The 22940-nt window shown below is 46.0% G+C and overlaps 1 protein-coding gene across 3 annotated transcripts in view; it reads left to right on the top strand.

The window, feature by feature from the left end:
• The window catches only part of GSS (glutathione synthetase), a 103391-nt gene that overhangs the window by 40865 nt on the left and 39586 nt on the right, over positions 1 to 22940 (top strand). For all 3 annotated transcript variants that reach the window (XM_063960141.1, XM_063960139.1, XM_063960140.1), the window contains exons 2-6: positions 7666 to 7801; positions 8101 to 8246; positions 8752 to 8827; positions 8928 to 9067; positions 10413 to 10529. In XM_063960141.1, the coding sequence (XP_063816211.1) occupies positions 7673 to 7801; positions 8101 to 8246; positions 8752 to 8827; positions 8928 to 9067; positions 10413 to 10529 (608 nt within the window). In that variant the 5' untranslated portion in view covers positions 7666 to 7672. The remainder of the gene's footprint in view (positions 1 to 7665; positions 7802 to 8100; positions 8247 to 8751; positions 8828 to 8927; positions 9068 to 10412; positions 10530 to 22940) is intronic.

Here is a 22940-nt window from a genome sequence, read left to right as displayed (position 1 = left end):
CTGACCTGTGTGTGTAGGCTGGCACTTCGCCGTGTGTGTGTGTAGGCTGGCCCTGACCTGTGTGTGTAGGCTGGCACTCCCCCATGTGTGTGTGTGTAGGCGGACACTGACCTATGTGTGTAGGCTGGCACTCCCCCGTGTGTGTGTGTGTGTGTGTGTAGGCTGGCACTGACCTGTGTGTGTAGGCTGGCACTTCGCCGTGTGTGTGTGTGTAGGCTGGCACTGACCTGTGTGTGTAGGCTGGCACTCCCCCATGTGTGTGTGTGTGTGTGTGTGTGTAGGCTGACACTGACCTATGTGTGTAGGCTGGCACTCCCGTGTGTGTGTGTGTGTGTGTGTGTAGGCTGGCACTGACCTGCGTGTGTAGGCTGGCACTCTCCTGTGTGTGTGTAGGCTGGCACTGACCTGTGTGTGTAGGCTGGCACTTCGCCGTGTGTGTGTAGGCTGACACTGACCTATGTGTGTAGGCTGGCACTCCCCCGTGTGTGTGTGTGTGTGTGTGTGTGTGTGTAGGCTGGCACTGACCTGTGTGTGTAGGCTGGCACTGACCTGTGTGTGTAGGCTGGCACTTCGCCGTGTGTGTGTGTAGGCTGGCACTGACCTGTGTGTGTAGGCTGGCACTCCCCCATGTGTGTGTGTGTGTGTAGGCTGACACTGACCTATGTGTGTAGGCTGGCACTCCCGTGTGTGTGTGTGTGTGTGTGTGTGTAGGCTGCCACTGACCTGTGCGTGTAGGCTGGCACTCTCCTGTGTGTGTGTGTAGCCTGGCACTCCCCCACGTGTGTGTGTAGGCTGGCACTGACCTGTGTGTGTAGGCTGGCACTCTCGTGTGTGTGTGTTTGTGTGTGTAGCCTGGCACTCCCCCACGTGTGTGTAGGCTGGCACTGACCTATGTGTGTGTGTGTGTGTAGGCTGACACTGACCTATGTGTGTAGGCTGGCACTCCCGTGTGTGTGTGTGTGTGTGTGTGTGTGTGTAAGGTGGCACTGACTCCTGTGTGCTCGAACAGTGGAAGTTATAAAAACACAAGAGGGCTCATGTTGAGAGGAGTCAATCAGTGTCAATGATCACATAAATTGGCGATATTTGGCGACTGCCCATACACAATCCCTCTCTGGCAGTAATTTAGATGTAAATGTATCATCTGGAAATAGAATTTTACAACAGATAAGAACCACTTGGCCCATCTAGTCTGCCCTGATACTGCTCCCCTCCATGTATTACTTTCTAAACATAGCACAAAGACATGCAGGCAATGTATGAATGGTCAGTAGCACTGACCTCTTCCGACACCTGTAGCTATCGAATTCTACAGCTGCAGGTGTCGATGCCCACACACCACAGCAGGGACAGAGCTGTCCCTGGCTGTGGCAGCTGCCGGCTCCGGGCTATGGCCCTCATTCCGAGTTGTTCGCTTGCAAGACGATTTTAGCAGTATTGCACACGCTAAGCCGCCGCCTACTGGGAGTGAATCTTAGCATCTTAAAATTGCGAACGAAAGATTCGCAACATTGCGATAAGACATCTCTGTGCAGTTTCTGAGTAGCTCGAGACTTACTCTGCCTGTGCGATCAGTTCAGTGCTTGTCGTTCCTGGTTTGACGTCACAAACACACCCAGCGTTCGCCCAGACACTCCTCCGTTTCTCCAGCCACTCCCGCGTTTTTCCCAGAAACTGTAGCGTTTTTTCACACACGCCCATAAAACGGCCTGTTTCCGCCCAGAAACACCCACTTCCTGTCAATCACACTACGATCGCCTGAGCGAAGAAAAAGCCGTGAGTAAAAATACTAACTTCATAGCAAATTTACTTGGCGCAGTCGCAGTGCGGACATTGCGCATGCGCACTAAGCGGAAAATCGCTGCGATGCGATGAAATTTACAGAGCGAACAACTCGGAATGAGGGCCAATAATATTTCTGTATGGATTGTAGCCTGTAGCTATCTATTGCTGATATATATAGTGGATAATACAGTTACCTGCTTACTGTATTAGTAGTGAGTGAGCAGATATGGGGCATGGATAAAGGCAGAGCACTAGTATACAGATTGCACATCTGAGGGGAATGCTAATATCTTAATAACACGTGGCGCAGCCACATATCCCGAGTAAAACAATCAATGCTTACGATCTTTCAACCAATTATTCAGTGAAGTCTGCACTAATGTATTCTTTCTTTATAAAGATCTTGTTCTGAAAAAATTTAAACAAGCAGACACAGTGCAGACTGTTGGGATAAAGAATCATAGATGATTTATTGGTTCTATTCACATAAATAGTATTAAACACTGCATATCATCCTCAAATAGCATGTACATAGTCCAGATCCAAATGTACTTCTCAATGCACGGCGGCGATGCTTTTGCATTCGCTGAGTAGCTACCTGCCTGCGCAGCCTAGGTAATATCATGCAGTTGCTGTGGCCCGCCCCCGCAACAGTGCGGATACGCCTGCGTTGTCTGGACCGCACCCCAACAACTGCATTCTACTGTGTGTATGATATGTAAGCGGCACTACTACTGTGTGTATTATATGTAAGCGGCACTACTACTGTGTGTATTATATGTAAGCGGCACTACTACTGTGTGTATTATATGTAAGCGGCACTACTACTGTGTGTATTATATGTAAGCGGCACTACTACTGTGTGTATTATATGTAAGCGGCACTACTACTGTGTGTATTATATGTAAGCGGCACTACTACTGTGTGTATTATATGTAAGCGGCACTACTACTGTGTGTATTATATGTAAGCGGCACTACTACTGTGTGTATTATATGTAAGCGGCACTACTACTGTGTGTATTATATGTAAGCGGCACTACTACTGTGTGTATTATATGTAAGCGGCACTACTACTGTGTGTATTATATGTAAGCGGCACTACTACTGTGTGTATTATATGTAAGCGGCACTACTACTGTGTGTATTATATGTAAGCGGCACTACTACTGTGTGTATTATATGTAAGCGGCACTACTACTGTGTGTATTATATGTAAGCGGCACTACTACTGTGTGTATTATATGTAAGCGGCACTACTACTGTGTGTATTATATGTAAGCGGCACTACTACTGTGTGTATTATATGTAAGCGGCACTACTACTGTGTGTATTATATGTAAGCGGCACTACTACTGTGGGCATTGTATGTAAGCGGCACTACTACTGTGTGTATTATATGTAAGCGGCACTACTACTGTGGGCATTGTGTGTAAGTGCAGGGTTGGTTCTACCATTAGGCAGCTGCTTAGGGTGCCAGTATCTGAGTGGGCTGCCCTGAGTCTGCTTATCACAAATTTAAGGATAACTCCGTGAGATGCATCCCTGTAAAACTTAATTTAGACGGTAGCTGTTGAACTTCTAAGATGCTGCCTACATACTTTCATCTGACGGGCTGGAAAACGTGTACTGGTTTTTGGTTTTGGTCGGGGGGGGGGGGGGGGGGTTGGGGGGGCGGTTAAAAGCAGGCTGAAGTTTTGCCTAGGGTGTCGAGAAACCTTGCACCGGCCCTGTAGGTGAGACCTATTCTAAATCTGAAATATTTGAACACTTAAAAAAGTTCAAATCCAGATGGAGTCACTCAGAGCAGTGATAGCGACCCGGGAAGAAGGGGACTATATGGTGTCCCGGGACATCAGGGATGCTTACCTCCATGTCCCAAAAATTTGCTTTTCTCACCGAGGGTACCTCAGGTTCGTGGTACAGAACTGTCACTATCAGTTTCAGACGATGCCGTTGGATTGTCCACGGCACCCCGGGTCTTTACCAAGGTAATGACCGAAATGAGGATTCGTCTTCAAAGAAAATGGACGACCTCCTGATAAGAACAAGGTCCAGAGAACAGTTGGAGGTCGGAGTAGCACTATCTCAAGTAGTTCTACGACAACACGGGTGGATTCTAAATATTCCAAAACCGCAGTTGTTCCAACGACACGTCTGCTGGTCCTAGGGATGATTCTGGACACAGTCCAGAAAAAGGTGTTTCTCCCAGAGGAGAAAGCCAGGGAGTTATCCGAGCTAATCGGGATCCTCCTAAAACCAGGAAAAGTGTCAGTGCATCATTGCACAAGAGTCCTGGTAAAAATGGTGGCTTATTACGAAGCGATTCCATTCGGCAGATTTCACGCAAGAACTCTTCAGTGGGATCTGCTGGACAAATGGTCCGGATCGCATCTTCAGATGCATCAGGGGATAACCCTATATCCAAGGACAAGGGTGTCTCTCCTGTGGTGATTACAGAGTGCTCATCTTCTAGAGGGCCGCAGATTCGGCATTCAGGATTGGATGCTGGTGACCACGGAGGCTAGCCTGAGAGGCTGGGGAGCAGTCACACAGGAAAAAAAAATAAATAAAAAAAAAATTTCCAGGGAGTGTGATCAAGTCTGGAGAATTCTCTCCACATAAATATACTGGAGCTAAGAGCAAATTTATAATGCTCTAAACTTAGCAAGACCTCTGCTTCAAGGTCAGCCGGTATTGATCCAGTGGGATAACATCACGGCAGTCGCCCACGTAAACAGAAAGGGCGGCACAAGAAGCAGGAGGGCAGTGGCAAAACTGCAAGGATTTTTTGCTAGGCGGAAAATCATGTGATAGCACTGTCAGCAGTGTTCATTCCGGGAGTGGATGACTGGGAAGCAGACTTCCTCAGCAGGCACGACCTCCACCCGGGAGAGTGGGAACTTCATCGGGAAGTTTTCCGCATGATTGTGAACCATTGGGAAAGACCAAAGGTGGACATGATGGCGTCCCGCCCGAACAAAAAACGGGACAGGTATTGCGCCAGGTCACAAGACCTTCAGGCGATAGCTGTGGATGTCCTGGTAACACCGTGGGTGTAACAGTCGGTGTATGTGTTCCCTCCTCTGCTTCTCATAACCAAGGTATTGAGAATTATGAGACGTAGAGGAGTAAGAACTATACTCGTGGCTCCGGATTGGCCAAGAGGGACTTGGTACCCGGAATTTCAAGAGATGCTCACAGAGGACTAATGGCCTCGGGAGCTAAGAAGGGACTTGCTTCAGCAAGTACCATGTCTGTTCCAAGACTTACCGCGGCTGCGTTTGACGGCATGGCGGTTGAACGCCGGATCCTAAGGGAAAAGGCATTCCGGAAGAGGTCATACCTACCCTGGTCAATGCCAGGAAGGAGGTGACCGCACAACGTTATCACCACATGTGGTGAAAATATGTTGCGTGGGTGAGGCCAGGAAGGCACCACGAAGAAATTTCAACTAGGTCGATTTCTGCACTTCCTGCAAACAGGAGTGTCTATGAGCCTCAAATTGGGGTCCATTAAGGTTCAAGTTTCGGCCCTGTAGATTTTCTTCCAGAAAGAATTGGCTTCAGTTCCTGAAGTCCAGACATTTGTCAAGGGAGTATTGCATATACAGCCCCTTTTGTGCCTCCAGTGGCACCGTGGGATCTCAACGTAGTGTTGGGATTCCTCAAATCATATTGGTTTGAACCGCTCAAATCTGTGGATTTGAAATATCTCACTTGGAAAGTGACCATGCTGTTGGCCCTGGCCTCGGCCAGGCGATTGTCAGAATTGGCGGCTTTGTCTTACAAAGGCCCATATTTGATTTTCCATTCGGACAGGGCAGAACTGCGGACTCGTCCCCAGTTTCTTCCTAAGGTGGTGTCAGCGTTTCACCTGAAACAACCTATTGTGGTGCCTGCGGCTACTAGGGACTTGGAGGACTCCAAGTTGCTAGACGTTGTCAGGGCCCTGAAAATATATATATATATAATTCCAGGACGGCTGGAGTCAGAAAGTCTGACTTGCTGTTTATATTGTATGCACCCAAAAAGCTGGGTGCTCCTGCTTCTAAGCAGACTATTGCTCGTTGGATTTGTAGTACAATTCAGCTTGCACATTCTGTGGCAGGCCTGCCACAGCCAAAATCTGTAAATGCCCATTCCACAAGGAAGGTGGGCTCATAATGGGCGGCTGCCCGAGGGGTCTCGGCTTTGCAACTTTGCCGAGCAGCTACGTGGTCAGGGGGGAACACGTTTGTAAAATTCTACAAATTTGATACCCTGGCTGAGGAGGACCTGGGGTTCTCTCATTCGGTGCTGCAGAGTCATCCGCACTCTCCCGCCCGTTTGGGAGCTTTGGTATAATCCCCATGGTCCTGACTGAGTCCCCAGCATCCACTAGGACGTTAGAGAAAATAAGATTTTACTTACCGATAAATCTATTTCTCATAGTCCGTAGTGGATGCTGGGCGCCCATCCCAAGTGCGGATTGTCTGCATTACTTGTACATAATTATTGTTACAAAAATCGGGTTATTATTATTGTTGTGGGCCATCTTTTCAGAGGCTCCTTCGTTGTTATCATACTGTTAACTGGGTTCAAATCACAAGTTGTACGGTGTGATTGGTGTGGCTGGTATGAGTCTTACCCGGGATTCAAGATCCTTCCTTATTGTGTACGCTCGTCCGGGCACAGTACCTAACTGAGGCTTGGAGGAGGGTCATAGGGGGAGGAGCCAGTACACACCATGTGATCCTAAAAGCTTACTTTTTGTGCCCTGTCTCCTGCGGAGCCGCTGATCCCCATGGTCCTGACGGAGTCCCCAGCATCCACTACGGACTATGAGAAATAGATTTATCGGTAAGTAAAATCTTATTATATATATATATATATATATATATATATATATATATATATATATATATATATATATATATATATATATATATATATTTTTCAGAAAAAACAAGATTATTCCTCTCTCATAGAATATGATATCCTTGGCATGCACCTAACAGTGTAGTAGTTCTTAATATACATGCGTTCACGCACTCAAATAAGTTATGCGTACCGTAATGGTGTCTTGGTACGTCACATATAATATGATTGCTGTGATCCGACTGGCTTCCGGCTTTTACAATCGATCAGGAGGGACCTTCTATCAAGTAGTGTCTCTTGTGCACCCCCAATCGCAGAATGATCACTTGTGAATACAGGTTATCTCCATAGTGCAGTATATCATAAAAGGAAACCTTTATTCGGACAAATTGACTATTGACTAAAGACCTACACAGGACTACTTACCTTGGGCTTACATGCACTATAAAGTGGACTTTATCATTGCACCACTCAGCTTTTATCCTGATGGACCATTGTACTGTCTAAGTTGGACCTCTTTGCAACATTGTGGATGCAGATAAACTAATCCTGTGTATGTCTTTAGTCCATAGGTTCTCCAAACGTGGTCCTCAAGGCACCCCAACAGTCCAGGTTTTAAGTTTATCCATGCTTGGCTATATGTGACTTAATTAGCACCTCAGTCAATTTGATTTAACCATCTGTGCTGAGCCATGGATATAGATAAAACATGGACCATTGGGGTGCCTTGAGGACCACATTTTAAAATTAGGCAATTTGTGGGTCTCCAGGTTAGGATGCTGGTCTTTGTCATTCCATGACAGTTGATACGCTACAGATTGCTAGAGGACCCAGGTGCTTTAAATGATAATGCAACTCCATAGAGACTAGTAATGTGTGTATAATGTACACTCCATATGATACATTGGTCCCAGAAGAATGAATGACCTTTCTAGTCTAAGTCTAGTCTGTTATCGTTTCAGTATACAGTATTTACATACAACTTTTTTTTTTTTCTTTCTTTAATTCAACTGTCTCCACAGTTCTAAGATGTCTGCTTTATGGGAGGACATCTACAATAATACACAGCTCCTTGAGGAAATAGTGCCCATCGCTATTGACGCAGCCCTCTTACATGGAGTTATTATGAGAACAAAGGAAACCCCAAATTCCTCTGATGTAAGCAATGGGTTTGATATTCATGGGAACACTATAAACATACATAGTATTGCACCATATGTTTGTGCTTCATGTGTATATTGCATTATTGTTGTTGTCTGTACAGTACGTTTATAAATAAGTATGACAGCAACATATAGTATCTTTATGAATGTTTATCTCTATTCTGCTTTTATAATGACTTGGGCAGTTTAGCAGTATTGTAGCAGCAAACTCCACATTTGGTATTTGTTAGTTTGACATCCTTTTTGGCTGGTGAGTCTTCAGGTGTATGCCCTCATGTGATGTTTCTTTGCCAGGTGGTGAATTTCGCACCCTTCACTCTGCTCCCCTCCCCAGTGCCAAGAGCACTCTTTGACCAAGCCAAGTCTGTGCAGGAAGATTTCAATCTTCTGGTAGATCGGATCAGCCAGAACCCCTCATTTCTGGAACAAACACTTTCAAGGTAGGAATGCAGCACTGCATACCCAGAGTTATGAATATAGATTATTTATTAGCCATTGTCTAGATGGGCAGATTACCTGTGTGTTCCAGTCTAAGACTAGCAACCTGTGTTTCTCTAGCCTGTTGTATCATTAGACCCAGAGTCTCTGGATGGGAGGGTCTGTCGCTGCTGGTCGTTTTGTAGGAGCTTATTGGTTGATTCATTCCGTTTTAGGCCTCGTACCCACTGGTGTTAATGACCAGCATTTTTTTCAGTGTTGGTAATGCTGGTAACCATAAAATCCATGTAAGCACGTATGCTAATAGAAACTATTATTTCTGGTGTCACTGTACCCACTAGTGCTGTTGCTAGTGTTATAGTAGTGTCTGTTTTGCACAGCGTGTTTTATCTGCATGCATTTCCTGTGAGAAAACACACACACAACTCATTATGCTTCCAAACACTAACGGAGCATTAAGTGGCTTAGCTAGTTGCCTGTATTAATGCACCTGACTTTATATTCCAGCGCTATGAAAGTGGATGAATTTATATCGCAGCTTTTTAAAGTCTATAGGCACGTGCTGGATGAAGGTTTGGCACAGGTACATTATTTTTGAGAATAAAAGCCTGTTAGAAAATGGCTATTTCTATGCTGTTATTATCTATATGCATAACCTAACCAGAAACTGTTTTTGTGTTTAGTCTGTGTTTTTAGGCATTAATCGCTCGGACTACATGTTTGACTGTAGAGGCGATGGAACAGCAGCCCTAAAACAGATTGAGATTAACACGATTGCTGCTAGTTTTGGAGGACTCTCGAGCTCCACTCCTGCAGTGCATCGGTAAGAATAGAGGTGTGACTGGGTTATAAGGAGTAAATGGGGCCTCCAATGACTGATTAAGGAGGAGAGTGAAATAAAGCTAAGTATGTAATATTAAAGGAGTGGGAAAATGTTGATTTATAGAGTGAGGAGGAGTAATAAGAGAAAAAGAGAGAGTTGTCTTTTTTTACTGGCGCACTGGAGAAATTGTTTAAAATGTAGTTTTTAATTATAAAATATTAAAATTGTCTGATTTGTGAAAAAACATACAAGTGAAGTGAAATAAAGTGATAATCTGTGTCTCACTGTGTTCTTATTTTATATTCATTTAACATCTGTATATATAATATATTTCATTTTCCTATGTATGTCTTGAATTATTTTATAGTACAATGTAGGGGAGTATTGTACCTCCTAGATGTTTTTTTAATTTTTTTATTGGTATTATATTACTGTGATATTTATTTTCTATTATTGTTATAATGATTGAAACATGGCTTCTATGCAAAAAATATTTGATTGTATACATTCAGTATATTCACATCAGTAGATATATAGCACTATACTTTGCCAAGGACGATGCATAGAGGGTTTTATTTCACAAATCAGACCATTTTAATATTTTGTTATAAAAAGTATATTTTTAACAATTTCTCCAGTGCGCCAGCAAAAAAGACAACTTTCTCTTTTTCTCTTATTACTCCAATATACATATTGTCTAGGGCAGCACCCACACTTGTATAACCAGACAATTGATGCCTGTATGAGTAATTAGGGCCATTTAAACAATTAAAGACTACTCACTGGTGCAGAAGATGTACAGTACTTCCCCTTCCCCGATTTCCCCTTTTTACTAGAGTGATTGCCTGAGCTTTTTGCAGGTTCATTTTACAATACACAGGCTCCACTTAATACCCCAGAGTGTTGCCAGTGTCTCACTGTGTCTGGCTGATAAATAGACACTATTTGGTTTGGCATAAGACCTTTAAGGGGGGTACTCACGGAGCGATCGCTGCTTAAAATCTAAGCAATCTGACTAGCAGTGATCACTCCGTGTGTACCCCTCACAGTGATAGCGATGCGCAGCCCCGCGCATCGCTATCGCTGGTGCAAGATTGGCCTGCATGCAGGCCAATCTAGCAGGTCGCTCACTTCACCCGCTGGGTGAAATGAGCGGCTCCCCCGTCTGCCCCTGCACACTCAGCACACATCGCGCTGTGCTGAGCGGCGGGAGAGATGTGTGCTGAGCGAACCGCTCAGCACACATCTCTCCCCAAATCGGCCGTGTATATGGGCCTTTACATCATGGAATGTAATCTCATCTGTCCTAATATTTTATGGGGGATTTGTTTTGTTTTTGTTTTAGACATGTTCTGAGAGCACTTGAGAAATCGGAGGAAGCTTGTAACCTTTTGTCGAACAACCCATCGCTTGGGATATCCCAGGGTATTGCAAAGGCCTGGGAATTGTACGGATCACAAAAGTATGTTCCACCTATGAAGCTCTTTTCCACATATTTTCATGATATTTTCATGTGATTTGGGATGATGATCATACAGCTGTTCACAAAAAGCTGGTATTTATGTAACTGCACAAAGTACAGGTTATTTTTATTTAAATGTACCAATCCTTCCAGGGAAACACATGAATTTATAGGATACGGAACATAATTATCTGTGTTGTGATTTTGCTGACACTAGACGCATTAATGTATCTACTTTTGCATCCTCATGTGAAAACCGATATCACATACAGTGGATGTGCACCTGTTTGCACAAAGTGAAAAATGTAATCAATAGAACAGTTCTTCCCATCAATCACATTAAAGGGTTAAAGCTGAGTGAGCGCTTTGTCAGATGGTGCAGTCTGTGTCCTGTGATTTTGCTCTGCAAGACAGATTTAAAATAAATAAATAAATAATCCGTATGTGGTCCTCCCATATAGGTCTGCTTGTGTCTGGACAAGCAAATGGGGGCATGTTAACGTAGGCCGAGTACAGTTATTGTGTTTACACAGTTGTGAATGCATGCAGGACAAAGCCTTGCGTACTTCTGGGACATTCTTATGTGCAATATGGTGCTCAGGGACAGGTGCAAATAGTGAATAAGCATGATGGTCTTCAATGCTAGCCAACCAATTTCGATTGGCTGTATATGACTCCTCCCTTGATGCTGATTGGTGATTTATTTCTCACTGAACAATATACTATGCCTATGTGTTTAAGCAAACTTTTTTTTTTTCATACATGAGACAGAAAATTTCTTTTATAAGAGCATTTTTATGTATTATAGTGAATGTAGTTATTGCAAATAAACTGGTTAAAAATGTGAGTTAAATGGTTTGGAAGTGTATGTGGCCTATCTCTGGCTTAAACCAGGCACATGAGCTACTGTTGCTGGCCTGTCACAGCTCTTACGATAAATGCTACTTTGGATACGGTCACAGTTGCTGCTTTTTAAATGGATCAACATTGTGCCAGCGGTTTCAGGCGCAATTGTAGCCAACTCCTCTCCAAATTATAACCTTACATTTCCTCTCTGCAGACTGAAACATCTGGAATTCTCATGTCCAGTGTTCGCTTGCAGTGTGTGGCACCTAGGACATGGGTGAACTTGTAGATGGCAAAAAATAAAATAAAAAAAATTGTATTGTTATAATATATTCAATGGATACATGGAATAAAATATATATGGGTAAAAACCTGTGTATGTATGTATGTGTGTGTGTGTGTGTGTGTGTGTGTATATATATATATATATATATATATATATATATACACACACACACACACACACACACACACACACACACACACACCTCAAAAAAATAAAGGGAACACTAAAATAACACATCCTAGATCTGAATGAATGAAATATTCTTATTAAATACTTTGTTCTTTACATAATTGAATGTGCTGACAACAAAATCACACAAAAATTATCAATGGAAATCAAATTTATTAACCCATGGAGGTCTGGATTTGGAGTCACCCTCAAAATTAAAGTGGAAAAACACACTACAGGCTGATCCAACTTTGATGTAATGTCCTTAAAACAAGTCAAAATGAGGTTCAGTAGTGTGTGTGGCCTCCACGTGCCTGTATGACCTCCCTACTACGCATGGGCATGCTCCTGATGAGGTGGCGGATGGTCTCCTGAGGGATCTCCTCCCAGACCTGGACTAAAGCATCCGCCAACTCCTGGACAGTCTGTGGTGCAACGTGGCGTTGGTGGATGGAGCGAGACATGATGTCCCAGATGTGCTCAATTGGATTCAGGTCTGGGGAACGGGTGGGCCAGTCCATAGCATCAATGCCTTTGTCTTGCAGGAACTGCTGACACACTCCAGCCACATGAGGTCTAGCATTGTCTTGCATTAGGAGGAACCCAGGGCCAACCGCACCAGCATATGGTCTCACAAGGGGTCTGAGGATCTCATCTCTGTACCTAATGGCAGTCAGGCTACCTCTGGCGAGCACATGGAGGGCTGTGCGGCCCCCCAAAGAAATGCCACCCCACACCATTACTGACCCACTGCCAAACCGGTCATGCTGGAGGATGTTGCAGGCAGCAGAACGTTCTCCTTGGCATCTCCAGACTCTGTCACATGTGCTCAGTGAGAACCTGCTTTCATCTGTGAAGAGCACAGGGCGCCAGTGGCGAATTTGCTAATCTTGGTGTTCTCTGGCAAATGCCAAACGTCCTGCACGGTGTTGGGCTGTAAGCACAACCCCCACCTGTGGACGTCGGGCCCTCATACCACCCTCATGGAGTCTGTTTCTGATCGTTTGAGTAGACACATGCACATTTGTGGCATGCTGGAGGTCATTTTGCAGGGCTCTGGCAGTGCTTCTCCTGTTCCTCCTTGCACAAAGGCGGAGGTAGCGGTCCTGCTGCTGGGTTGTTGCCCTCCTACGGCCTCCTGCACGTCTCCTGGTAGCGCCTCCATGCACTGGACACTACGCTGACAGACACAGCAAACCTCCTTGCCACAGCTCGCATTGATGTGCCATCCTGGATGAGCTGCACTACCTGAGCCACTTGTGTGGGTTGTAGACTCTGTCTCATGCTACCACTAAAGTGAAAGCACCGCCAGCTTTCAAAAGTGACCAAAACATCAGCCAGAAAGCATAGGAGCTGAGAAATGGTCTGTGGTCACCACCTGCAGATCAACTCCTTTATTGGGGGTGTCTTGCTAATTGCCTATAATTCCCACCTGTTGTCTATTCCATTTGCACAACAGCATGTGAAATTGATTGTCAATCAGTGTTGCTTCCTAAGTGGACAGTTTGATTTCACAGAAGTGTGATTGACTTGGAGTTACATTGTGTTGTTTAAGTGTTCCCTTAATTTTTATGAGCAGTGTGTATGTATATATATATATATGTATGTGTGTGTGTGTGTGTGTGTGTGTGTGTGTGTGTATATATATATATATATATATATATATATATATATATATATATACACAAACCGAGAACCCAGCACTCACCAAAGTAAACTCACTTATCCTCAGCAATTCAATAAATAAATGATGGGAGTTTAGTTGGTGGATTGGCCAATGCACGGAAGCCTGTATACCGATTCAAGGTACCCCACCTTCATACAGGTCCTACACTATCACAGAGTCTTAAAACCTGACTACCACACTGCTGCATCATCTGCCTGCTAGATGTAATGTGTACCTGCCACAGACTTTATGGCTTTTAAAGGCACACTAGTCACCTATTGCACTGGCTCAAAGATGATTGCTAAAAAACAGCTGAGACAGGTTCAGGATAATAAAGTCCACACAGGGGTGCATGAGAAAGCTAGTGGCCACGGTTAATAAGAGCTAACCATAGATTAACCCCTTCATATACACACAGAGTAAAAACCACAGCACTCACCGCACCAGAAGCGGGGCACAGCTATGCACTTACCACTCACAGGGTGGGGTGCATGTAACACTGCACTCTCCACCACAGAAGCGGGGTACACAGCTGTACTTACCACTCACAGGGCGGGGTGCATGTAGCCCATGACCACATCGCTCTAATAAATACAAACAGAGAACCCAGCACTCACCAAAGTAAACTCACTTATCCTCAACAATTCAATAAATAAATGATGGGGGTTTAGTTGGTGGATTGGCCAATGCACGGAAGCCTGTATACCGATTCAAGGTACCCCACCTTCATACAGGTCCTACACTATCACAGAGTCTTAAAACCTGACTACCACACTGCTGCATCATCTGCCTGCTAGAAGATTAACCCCTTCATAGTGTGCCCCGCTTCTGGTGCGGTGAGTGCTGTGGTTTTTACTCTGTGTGTATATGAAGGGGTTAATCTATGGTTAGCTCTTATTAACCGTGGCCACTAGCTTTCTCATGCACCCCTGTGTGGACTTTATTATCCTGAACCTGTCTCAGCTGTTTTTTAGCAATCATCTTTGAGCCAGTGCAATAGGTGACTAGTGTGCCTTTAAAAGCCATAAAGTCTGTGGCAGGTACACATTACATCTAGCAGGCAGATGATGCAGCAGTGTGGTAGTCGGGTTTTAAGACTCTGTGATAGTGTAGGACCTGTATGAAGGTGGGGTACCTTGAATCGGTATACAGGCTTCCGTGCATTAGCCAATCCACCAACTAAACCCCCATCATTTATTTATTGAATTGTTGAGGATAAGTGAGTTTACTTTGGTGAGTGCTGGGTTCTCTGTTTGTATTTATTAGAGCGATGTGGTCATGGGCTACATGCACCCCGCCCTGTGAGTGGTAAGTACAGCTGTGTACCCCGCTTCTGTGGTGGAGAGTGCAGTGTTACATGCACCCCACCCTGTGAGTGGTAAGTGCATAGCTGTGCCCCGCTTCTGGTGCGGTGAGTGCTGTGGTTTTTACTCTGTGTGTGTGTGTGTGTGTGTGTGTGTGTGTGTGTGTATATGTATGTATGTATGTATGTATATATATATATATATATATATATATAAGAATTTACTTACCGATAATTCTATTTCTCATAGTCCGTAGTGGATGCTGGGGACTCCGTAAGGACCATGGGGAATAGCGGCTCCGCAGGAGACTGGGCACATCTAAAGAAAGCTTTAGGACTATCTGGTGTGCACTGGCTCCTCCCCCCATGACCCTCCTCCAAGCCTCAGTTAGGATACTGTGCCCGGACGAGCGTACACAATAAGGAAGGATTTTGAATCCCGGGTAAGACTCATACCAGCCACACCAATCACACCGTACAACTTGTGATCTGAACCCAGTTAACAGCATGATAACAGAGGAGCCTCTAGAAAAGATGGCTCACTACAGCAATAACCCGATTTTTTGGTAACAATAACTATGTACCAGTATTGCAGACAATCCGCACTTGGGATGGGCGCCCAGCATCCACTACGGACTATGAGAAATAGAATTATCGGTAAGTAAATTCTAATTTTCTCTAACGTCCTAAGTGGATGCTGGGGACTCCGTAAGGACCATGGGGATTATACCAAAGCTCCCAAACGGGCGGGAGAGTGCGGATGACTCTGCAGCACCAAATGAGAGAACTCCAGGTCCTCCTCAGCCAGGATATCAATTTTGTAGAATTTTACAAACGTATTTGCTCCTGACCAAGTAGCTGCTCGGCAAAGTTGTAAAGCCGAGACCCCTCGGGCAGCCGCCCAAGATGAGCCCACCTTCCTTGTGGAGTGGGCATTTACAGATTTTTGGCTGTGGCAGGCCTGCCACAGAATGTGCAAGCTGAATTGTACTACAAATCCAACGAGCAATAGTCTGCTTAGAAGCAGGAGCACCCAGCTTGTTGGGTGCATACAGGATAAACAGCGAGTCAGATTTCCTGACTCCAGCCGTCCTGGAAACATATATTTTCAGGGCCCTGACAACGTCTAGCAACTTGGAGTCCTCCAAGTCCCTAGTAGCCGCAGGCACCACAAATAGGTTGGTTCAGGTGAAACGCTGAAACCACCTTAGGGAGAAACTGAGGACGAGTCCTCAATTCCGCCCTGTCCGAATGGAAAATCGGATAAGGGCTTTTACAGGATAAAGCCGCCAATTCTGACACGCGCCTGGCCCAGGCCAGGGCCAACAGCATGACCACTTTCCATGTGAGATATTTTAACTCCACAGATTTAAGTGGTTCAAACCAATGTGACTTTTGGAACCCAAAACTACATTGAGATCCCAAAGTGCCACTGGAGGCACAAAAGGAGGCTGTAGATGCAGTACCCCTTTTACAAACGTCTGAACTTCAGGGACTGAAGCTAGTTCTTTTTGGAAGAAAATTGACAGGGCCGAAATTTGAACCTTAATGGACCCCAATTTCAGGCCCATAGACACTCCTGTTTGCAGGAAATGTAGGAATCGACCCAGTTGAATTTCCTCCGTCGGGCCTTACTGGCCTCGCACCACGCAACATATTTTCGCCAATTGCGGTGATAATGTTTTTGCGGTTACATCCTTCCTGGCTTTGATCAGGATAGGGATGACATCATCCGGAATGCCTTTTTTCCTTCAGGATCCGGCGTTCAATCGCCATGCCGTCAAACGCAGCCGCGGTAAGTCTTGGAACAGACAGGGTCCTTGCTGGAGCAGGTCCCTTCTTAGAGGTAGAGGCCACGGATCCTCCGTGAGCATCTCTTGAAGTTCCGGTTACCAAGTCCTTCTTGGCCAATCCGGAGCCACGAATATAGTGCTTACTCCTCTCCATCTTATCAATCTCAGTACCTTGGGTATGAGAGGCAGAGGAGGGAACACATACCCTGACTGGTACACCCACGGTGTTACCAGAGCGTCTACAGCTATTGCCTGAGGGTCCCTGGACCTGGCGCAATACCTGTCGAGTTTTTCCCAACGGTTTATAATCATGTGGAAGACTTCTGGGTGAAGTCCCCACTCTCCCGGGTGGAGGTCGTGCTGAGGAAGTCTGCTTCCCAGTTGTCCACTCCCGGAATGAATACTGCCGACAGTGCTATCACGTGATTTTCCGCCCAGCGAAGAATCCTTGCAGCTTCTGCCATTGCCCTCCTGCTTCTTGTGCCACCCTGTCTGTTTACGTGGGTGACTGCCGTGATGTTGTCCGACTGGATCAACACCGGCTGACCTTGAAGCAGAGGTCTTGCTAAGCTTAGAGCATTGTAAATGTCCCTTAGCTTCAGGATATTTATGTGAAGTGATGTCTCCAGGCTTGACCATAAGCCCTGGATATTCCTTCCCTGTGTGACTGCTCCCCAGCCTCGCAGGCTGGCATCCGTGGTCACCAGGACCCAGTCCTGAATGCCGAATCTGCGGCCCTCTAGAAGATGAGCACTCTGCAACCACCACAGGAGGGACACCCTTGTCCTTGGTGACAGGGTTATCCGCTGATGCATCTGTAGATGCGACCCAGACCATTTGTCCAGCAGGTCCCACTGGAAAGTTCTTGCGTGGAATCTGCCGAATGGGATTGCTTCGTAGGAAGCCACCATTTTACCCAGAACCCTTGTGCATTGATGCATTGAGACTTGGCTCGGTTTTAGGAGGTTCCTGACTAGCTCGGATAACTCCCTGGCTTTCTCCTCCGGGAGAAACACCTTTTTCTGGACTGTGTCCAGGATCATCCCTAGGAACAGAAGACAAGTCGTCGGAACCAGCTGCGATTTTGGAATATTGAGAATCCAATCGTGCTGCCGCAACCCTACCTGAGATAGTGCTACACCGACCTCCAACTGTTCCCTGGATCTTACCCTTATCAGGGAATTGTCCAAGTAAGGGATAACTAAAATTCCCTTCCTTCGAAGGAATATCATCATTTCGGCCATTACCTTGGTAAAGACCCGGGGTGCCGTGGACCATCCATACGGCAGCGTCTGAACTGATAGTGACAGTTCTGTACCATAAACCTGAGGTACCCTTGGTGAGAAGGGTAAATTTTGACATGAAGGTAAGCATCCTTGATGTCCCGAGACATCATGTAGTCCCCTTCTTCCAGGTTCGCAATCACTGCTCTGAGTGACTCAATCTTGAATTTGAACCTCTGTATGTAAGTGTTCAAAGATTTTAGATTTAGAATCGGTCTCACCGAGCCGTCCGGCTTCGGTACCACAACAGTGTGGAATAATACCCCGTTCCCTGTTGCAGGAGGGGTATCTTGATTATCACCTGCTGGGAATACAGCTTGTGAATGGCTTCCAAAACTGTCTCCCTGTCAGAAGGAGACATCGGTAAAGCCGACTTTAGGAAACGGCGAGGGGGAGACGTCTCGAATTCTAATTTGTACCCCTGAGATATCACCTGAAGGATCCAGGGGTCTACTTGCGAGTGAGCCCACTGCGCGCTGAAATTCATTGAGACTGGCCCCCCACCGTGCCTGATTCTGCTTGTAAAGCCCCAGCGTATACTGAGGGCTTGGCAGAGGCGGGAGAGGGTTTCTGTTCCTGGGAACTGGCTGATTTCTGCAGCCTTTTTCCTCTCCCTCTGTCACGGGGCAGAAAAGAGGAACCTTTTGCCCGCTTGTCCACGAAAAGACTGCGCCTGATAATACGGCGTCTTCTCATGTTGAGAGGCGACCGGGGGTACAAACGTGGATTTCCCAGCTGTTGCCGTGGCCACCAGGTCTGAAAGACCGACCCCAAATAACTCCTCCCCTTAATAAGGCAATACTTCCAAATGCCGTTTGGAATACGCATCACCTGACCACTGACGTGTCCATAACCCTCTACTGGTAGAAATGGACAACGCACTTAGACTTGATGCCAGTCGGCAAATATTCCGCTGTGCATCACGCATATATAGAAATGCATCTTTTAAATGCTCTATAGGCAAAAATATACTGTCCCTATCTAGGGTATCAATATTTTCAGTCAGGGAATCCGACCACGCCAACCCAGCACTGCACATCCAGGCTGAGGCGATTGCTGGTCGCAGTATAACACCAGTATGTGTGTAAATACATTTTAGGATACCCTCCTGCTTTCTATCAGCAGGATCCTTAAGGGCGGCCATCTCAGGAGAGGGTAGAGCCCTTACAAGCGTGTGAGCGCTTTATCCACCCTAGGGGGTGTTTCCTAACGCACCCTAACCTCTGGCGGGAAAGGATATAATGCCAATAACATTTTAGAAATTATCAGTTGTTATCGGGGGAAACCCACGCATCATCACACACCTCATTTAATTTCTCAGATTCAGGAAAACTACAGGTAGTTTTTCCTCACCGAACATAATACCCCTTTTTGGTGGTACTCGGATTATCAGAAATGTGTAAAACATTTTTCATTGCCTCAATCATGTAACGTGTGGCCCTACTGGAAGTCACATTTGTCTCTTCACCGTCGACACTGGAGTCAGTATCCGTGTCGGCGTCTATATCTGCCATCTGAGGTAACGGGCGCTTTAGAGCCCCTGACGGCCTATGAGACGTCTGGACAGGCACAAGCTGAGTAGCCGGCTGTCTCATGTCAACCACTGTCTTTTATACAGAGCTGACACTGTCACGTAATTTCTTCTAACAGTTCATCCACTCAGGTGTCGACCCCCTAGGGGGTGACATCACTATTACAGGCAATCTGCTCCGTCTCCACATCATTTTTCTTCTCATACATGTCGACACAAAAGTACCGACATACAGCACACACACAGGGAATGCTCTGATAGAGGACAGGACCCCACTAGCCCTTTGGGGAGACAGAGGGAGAGTTTGCCAGCACACACCAGAGCGCTATATATATACAGGGATAACCTTATATAAGTGTTTTTCCCCTTATAGCTGCTGTATAGTTAATACTGCGCCTAATTAGTGCCCCCCTCTCTTTTTTAACCCATTCTGTAGTGTAGTGACTGCAGGGGAGAGCCAGGGAGCTTCCCTCCAACGGAGCTGTGAGGGAAAATGGCGCCAGTGTGCTGAGGAGATAGGCTCCGCCCCCTTATCGGCGGCCTTATCTCCCGTTTTTCTATGTATTCTGGCAGGGGTTAAATGCATCCATATAGCCCAGGAGCTATATGTGATGCATTTTTTTTTTGCCATCCAAGGTGTTTTATATTGCGTCTCAGGGCGCCCCCCCCCCCCAGCGCCCTGCACCCTCAGTGACCGGAGTGTGAAGTGTGCTGAGAGCAATGGCGCACAGCTGCAGTGCTGTGCGCTACCTTGTTGAAGACAGGACGTCTTCTGCCGCCGATTTTCCGGACCTCTTCTGCCTTCTGGCTCTGTAAGGGGGCCGGCGGCGCGGCTCTGGGACCCATCCAAGCTGGGCCTGTGATCGTCCCTCTGGAGCTAATGTCCAGTAGCCTAAGAAGCCCAATCCACTCTGCACGCAGGTGAGTTCGCTTCTTCTCCCCTTAGTCCCTCGATGCAGTGAGCCTGTTGCCAGCAGGTCTCACTGAAAATAAAAAACCTAAACTAAAACTTTCACTAAGAAGCTCAGGAGAGCCCCTAGTGTGCACCCTTCTCGTTCGGGCACAGAGATCTAACTGAGGCTTGGAGGAGGGTCATGGGGGGAGGAGCCAGTGCACACCAGATAGTCCTAAAGCTTTCTTTAGATGTGCCCAGTCTCCTGCGGAGCCGCTATTCCCCATGGTCCTTACGGAGTCCCCAGCATCCACTTAGGACGTTAGAGAAATATATATATATATATATATATATATATATTCAAAAAGCTTGCCCCGTCACTCCTCTAAAATAACTGGCTGTGGTGCCCTTCCTTGTGGACCAGTAGGCCCACCGGTATGCAGTCGAAAAGATTAGGTGGCACTCACAGACTTGTAATCAACGTGAAAACTCCGCCAGGAGATTTATTGTGCAAAACAAGTAACGTTTCGGGGACGTGTCCCCTTCCTCAGACAACCAAAACATAACACGTGCATTGTATAAATAGTGTATCATGACCCCACTTACCCCCTTCATCATGACTCCCAGCTGCGTGGACCACGGCTTGCCTCGGCGTCTCCCGACCCGCACTTCCGGTTTCGGCGTCACCGCCCAGCCGGAAGTGACGCAAGCGGGCTTCGCCGGTCACCATGGAGACGCACCGGGAGCCCTAGCAATACAAAAAACAAAACAAAACACGAATACTTGATTGCGGTGAGAAACTGACACATAATAAAACAGCGCTCAATCGGAGCTAGAGTGTCAGAAAAGTAAATAACAGGTAAAATCACTTCTTAAAACACAAACATTTAAAAACGAGAATGGTGTTAAAAAAGTGTTGATAACATTAAAAGGTGACAAATAAAGCAGGTGCTGCAAAATCTTAACTCCGGTACTCTTTTCTTCAAAAATATCTACCTGGGTGGCAAGGAGCTAGAATGGCTCCTAGTCTACAGGGCAGTGTGCAAATGTTATAATGTATGGTCCTAAGTAGGGTTACCCCACAAAAATGGAATCTATCACTAGATGGCCCTACTCCTTCACCACAGTGATTCTTGGGTCGGTATCCTTATTACCCCAAAGTTACCCCAAAATTGATTGCCACATGCTTTAGACTCACAACGATATGGATTAATTCATAGAAAATTAATTAGTCCAAGGGACTCATTTAGCCCTTTGGGGGCTAAGCAATCCAGGCGGAAAATCCACCTGGATTCCAACTGCAGCAATTTCTTTCCTCTATCACCACCTCTTAGAGAAGCTGGAACATGATCGATGGCCCTATATCTCAGACTCGCCAGTGGGTGGTGCTTTATGGCAAAGTGTCTTGCCACCGGTTGGTCGCTAGTCCCAGAAGCCAGGGCTGCCCGTATGGCTGACCTGTGTTGAGTTAGTCTGACTTTTACTTGGCACTCCGTTTTGCCCACATAATAGAGTCCACATGGGCACACTATTATGTAAATGACAAAACGGGACGTGCAAGTGAGTGGCCACCCGATCTTCAGTCTCTGGCCGGTGTGTGGATGGGGAAAAGATTCTCCCACTAAGAAAAATGAACACGTCGTGCACCCCAGGCATTTAAAGCATCCATTTTTCTTGCTCAAAAAATGCCTGGGTGCATTCTTGGCGTCAAAACCTGTAATATCGGTCTTGACCACCAAGTCTTTCAGATTTTTGCCCCTGGAAAAACTTGCCAACAGTTTACTCTTTTGAAAGCATTTTAGCTCTGGGTCCGTAGTAACCATCCGCCACATGTTCCTAACTTGTTTAACCAAGGTCGGGCTGTTGGCATTGTACTCCGTTACCCATGGAATGGTTTCTCTGGGCAGGGTTTTATTACGCTGTTTGGCCTGTTTTTGAAAATTGGTCAATGCCCTGTCTCGTGCTTTCTTAAGCTCAGTTCTAGCATAACCTCGCTCACTAAATTTAGTTATCATCTCCTCAAGCTGCATCTCACGTATGTTAGGATCTGTATTATTTCTGCAGACTCTGAGGAGTTGTGAGTAGGGTAAACTGCGGATCATCGCTTTGGGATGGGAGCTTTCGGCTCGGAGCACTGTATTCCGATCCGTGGGTTTTTTGTACAGGGATGTCACAACCTTTCCCTCGACAAGCTGAATCCGGACATCAAGATGACAGACATCTGTCTTACTTGATGTCCAAGTTAATTTGATGGGACTATTCGTGTCATTATGTTTCAAAATAATGTCGATGAGTTTTTGTATATCATCATTCCACCAGACCAGGAGGTCATTGATGTAGCGGAAATACAGGGAGATTTTACTTGAGATGTTAGTGTCTATGAAAAAAAGGTCCCGTTCCACCTCCCACATGAAACTATTAGCAAATGCTGGGGCCACCGGTGACCCCATCGAGCAGCCCTGGAGTTGCCTATAAAACTTCCCATTGAACAAAAAGAAATTATGTGTCAATGTGAAAGTCAGTAATTCAATAAATAGATCAATATCAGGACCCGAGTAGAGGCTATTGCCCATGATCAGCCGTCTAACTGCCTCCAGCCCCTCCTCGTGAGGGATACATGTATAGAGGCTGGTCACGTCCAAT

The sequence above is a fragment of the Pseudophryne corroboree genome, chromosome 3 (genome assembly GCF_028390025.1).
Source record: "Pseudophryne corroboree isolate aPseCor3 chromosome 3, aPseCor3.hap2, whole genome shotgun sequence".
NCBI classification, from domain to species: Eukaryota; Metazoa; Chordata; class Amphibia; order Anura; family Myobatrachidae; genus Pseudophryne; species Pseudophryne corroboree.
This window is presented reverse-complemented; position numbering and strand designations above follow the sequence as displayed.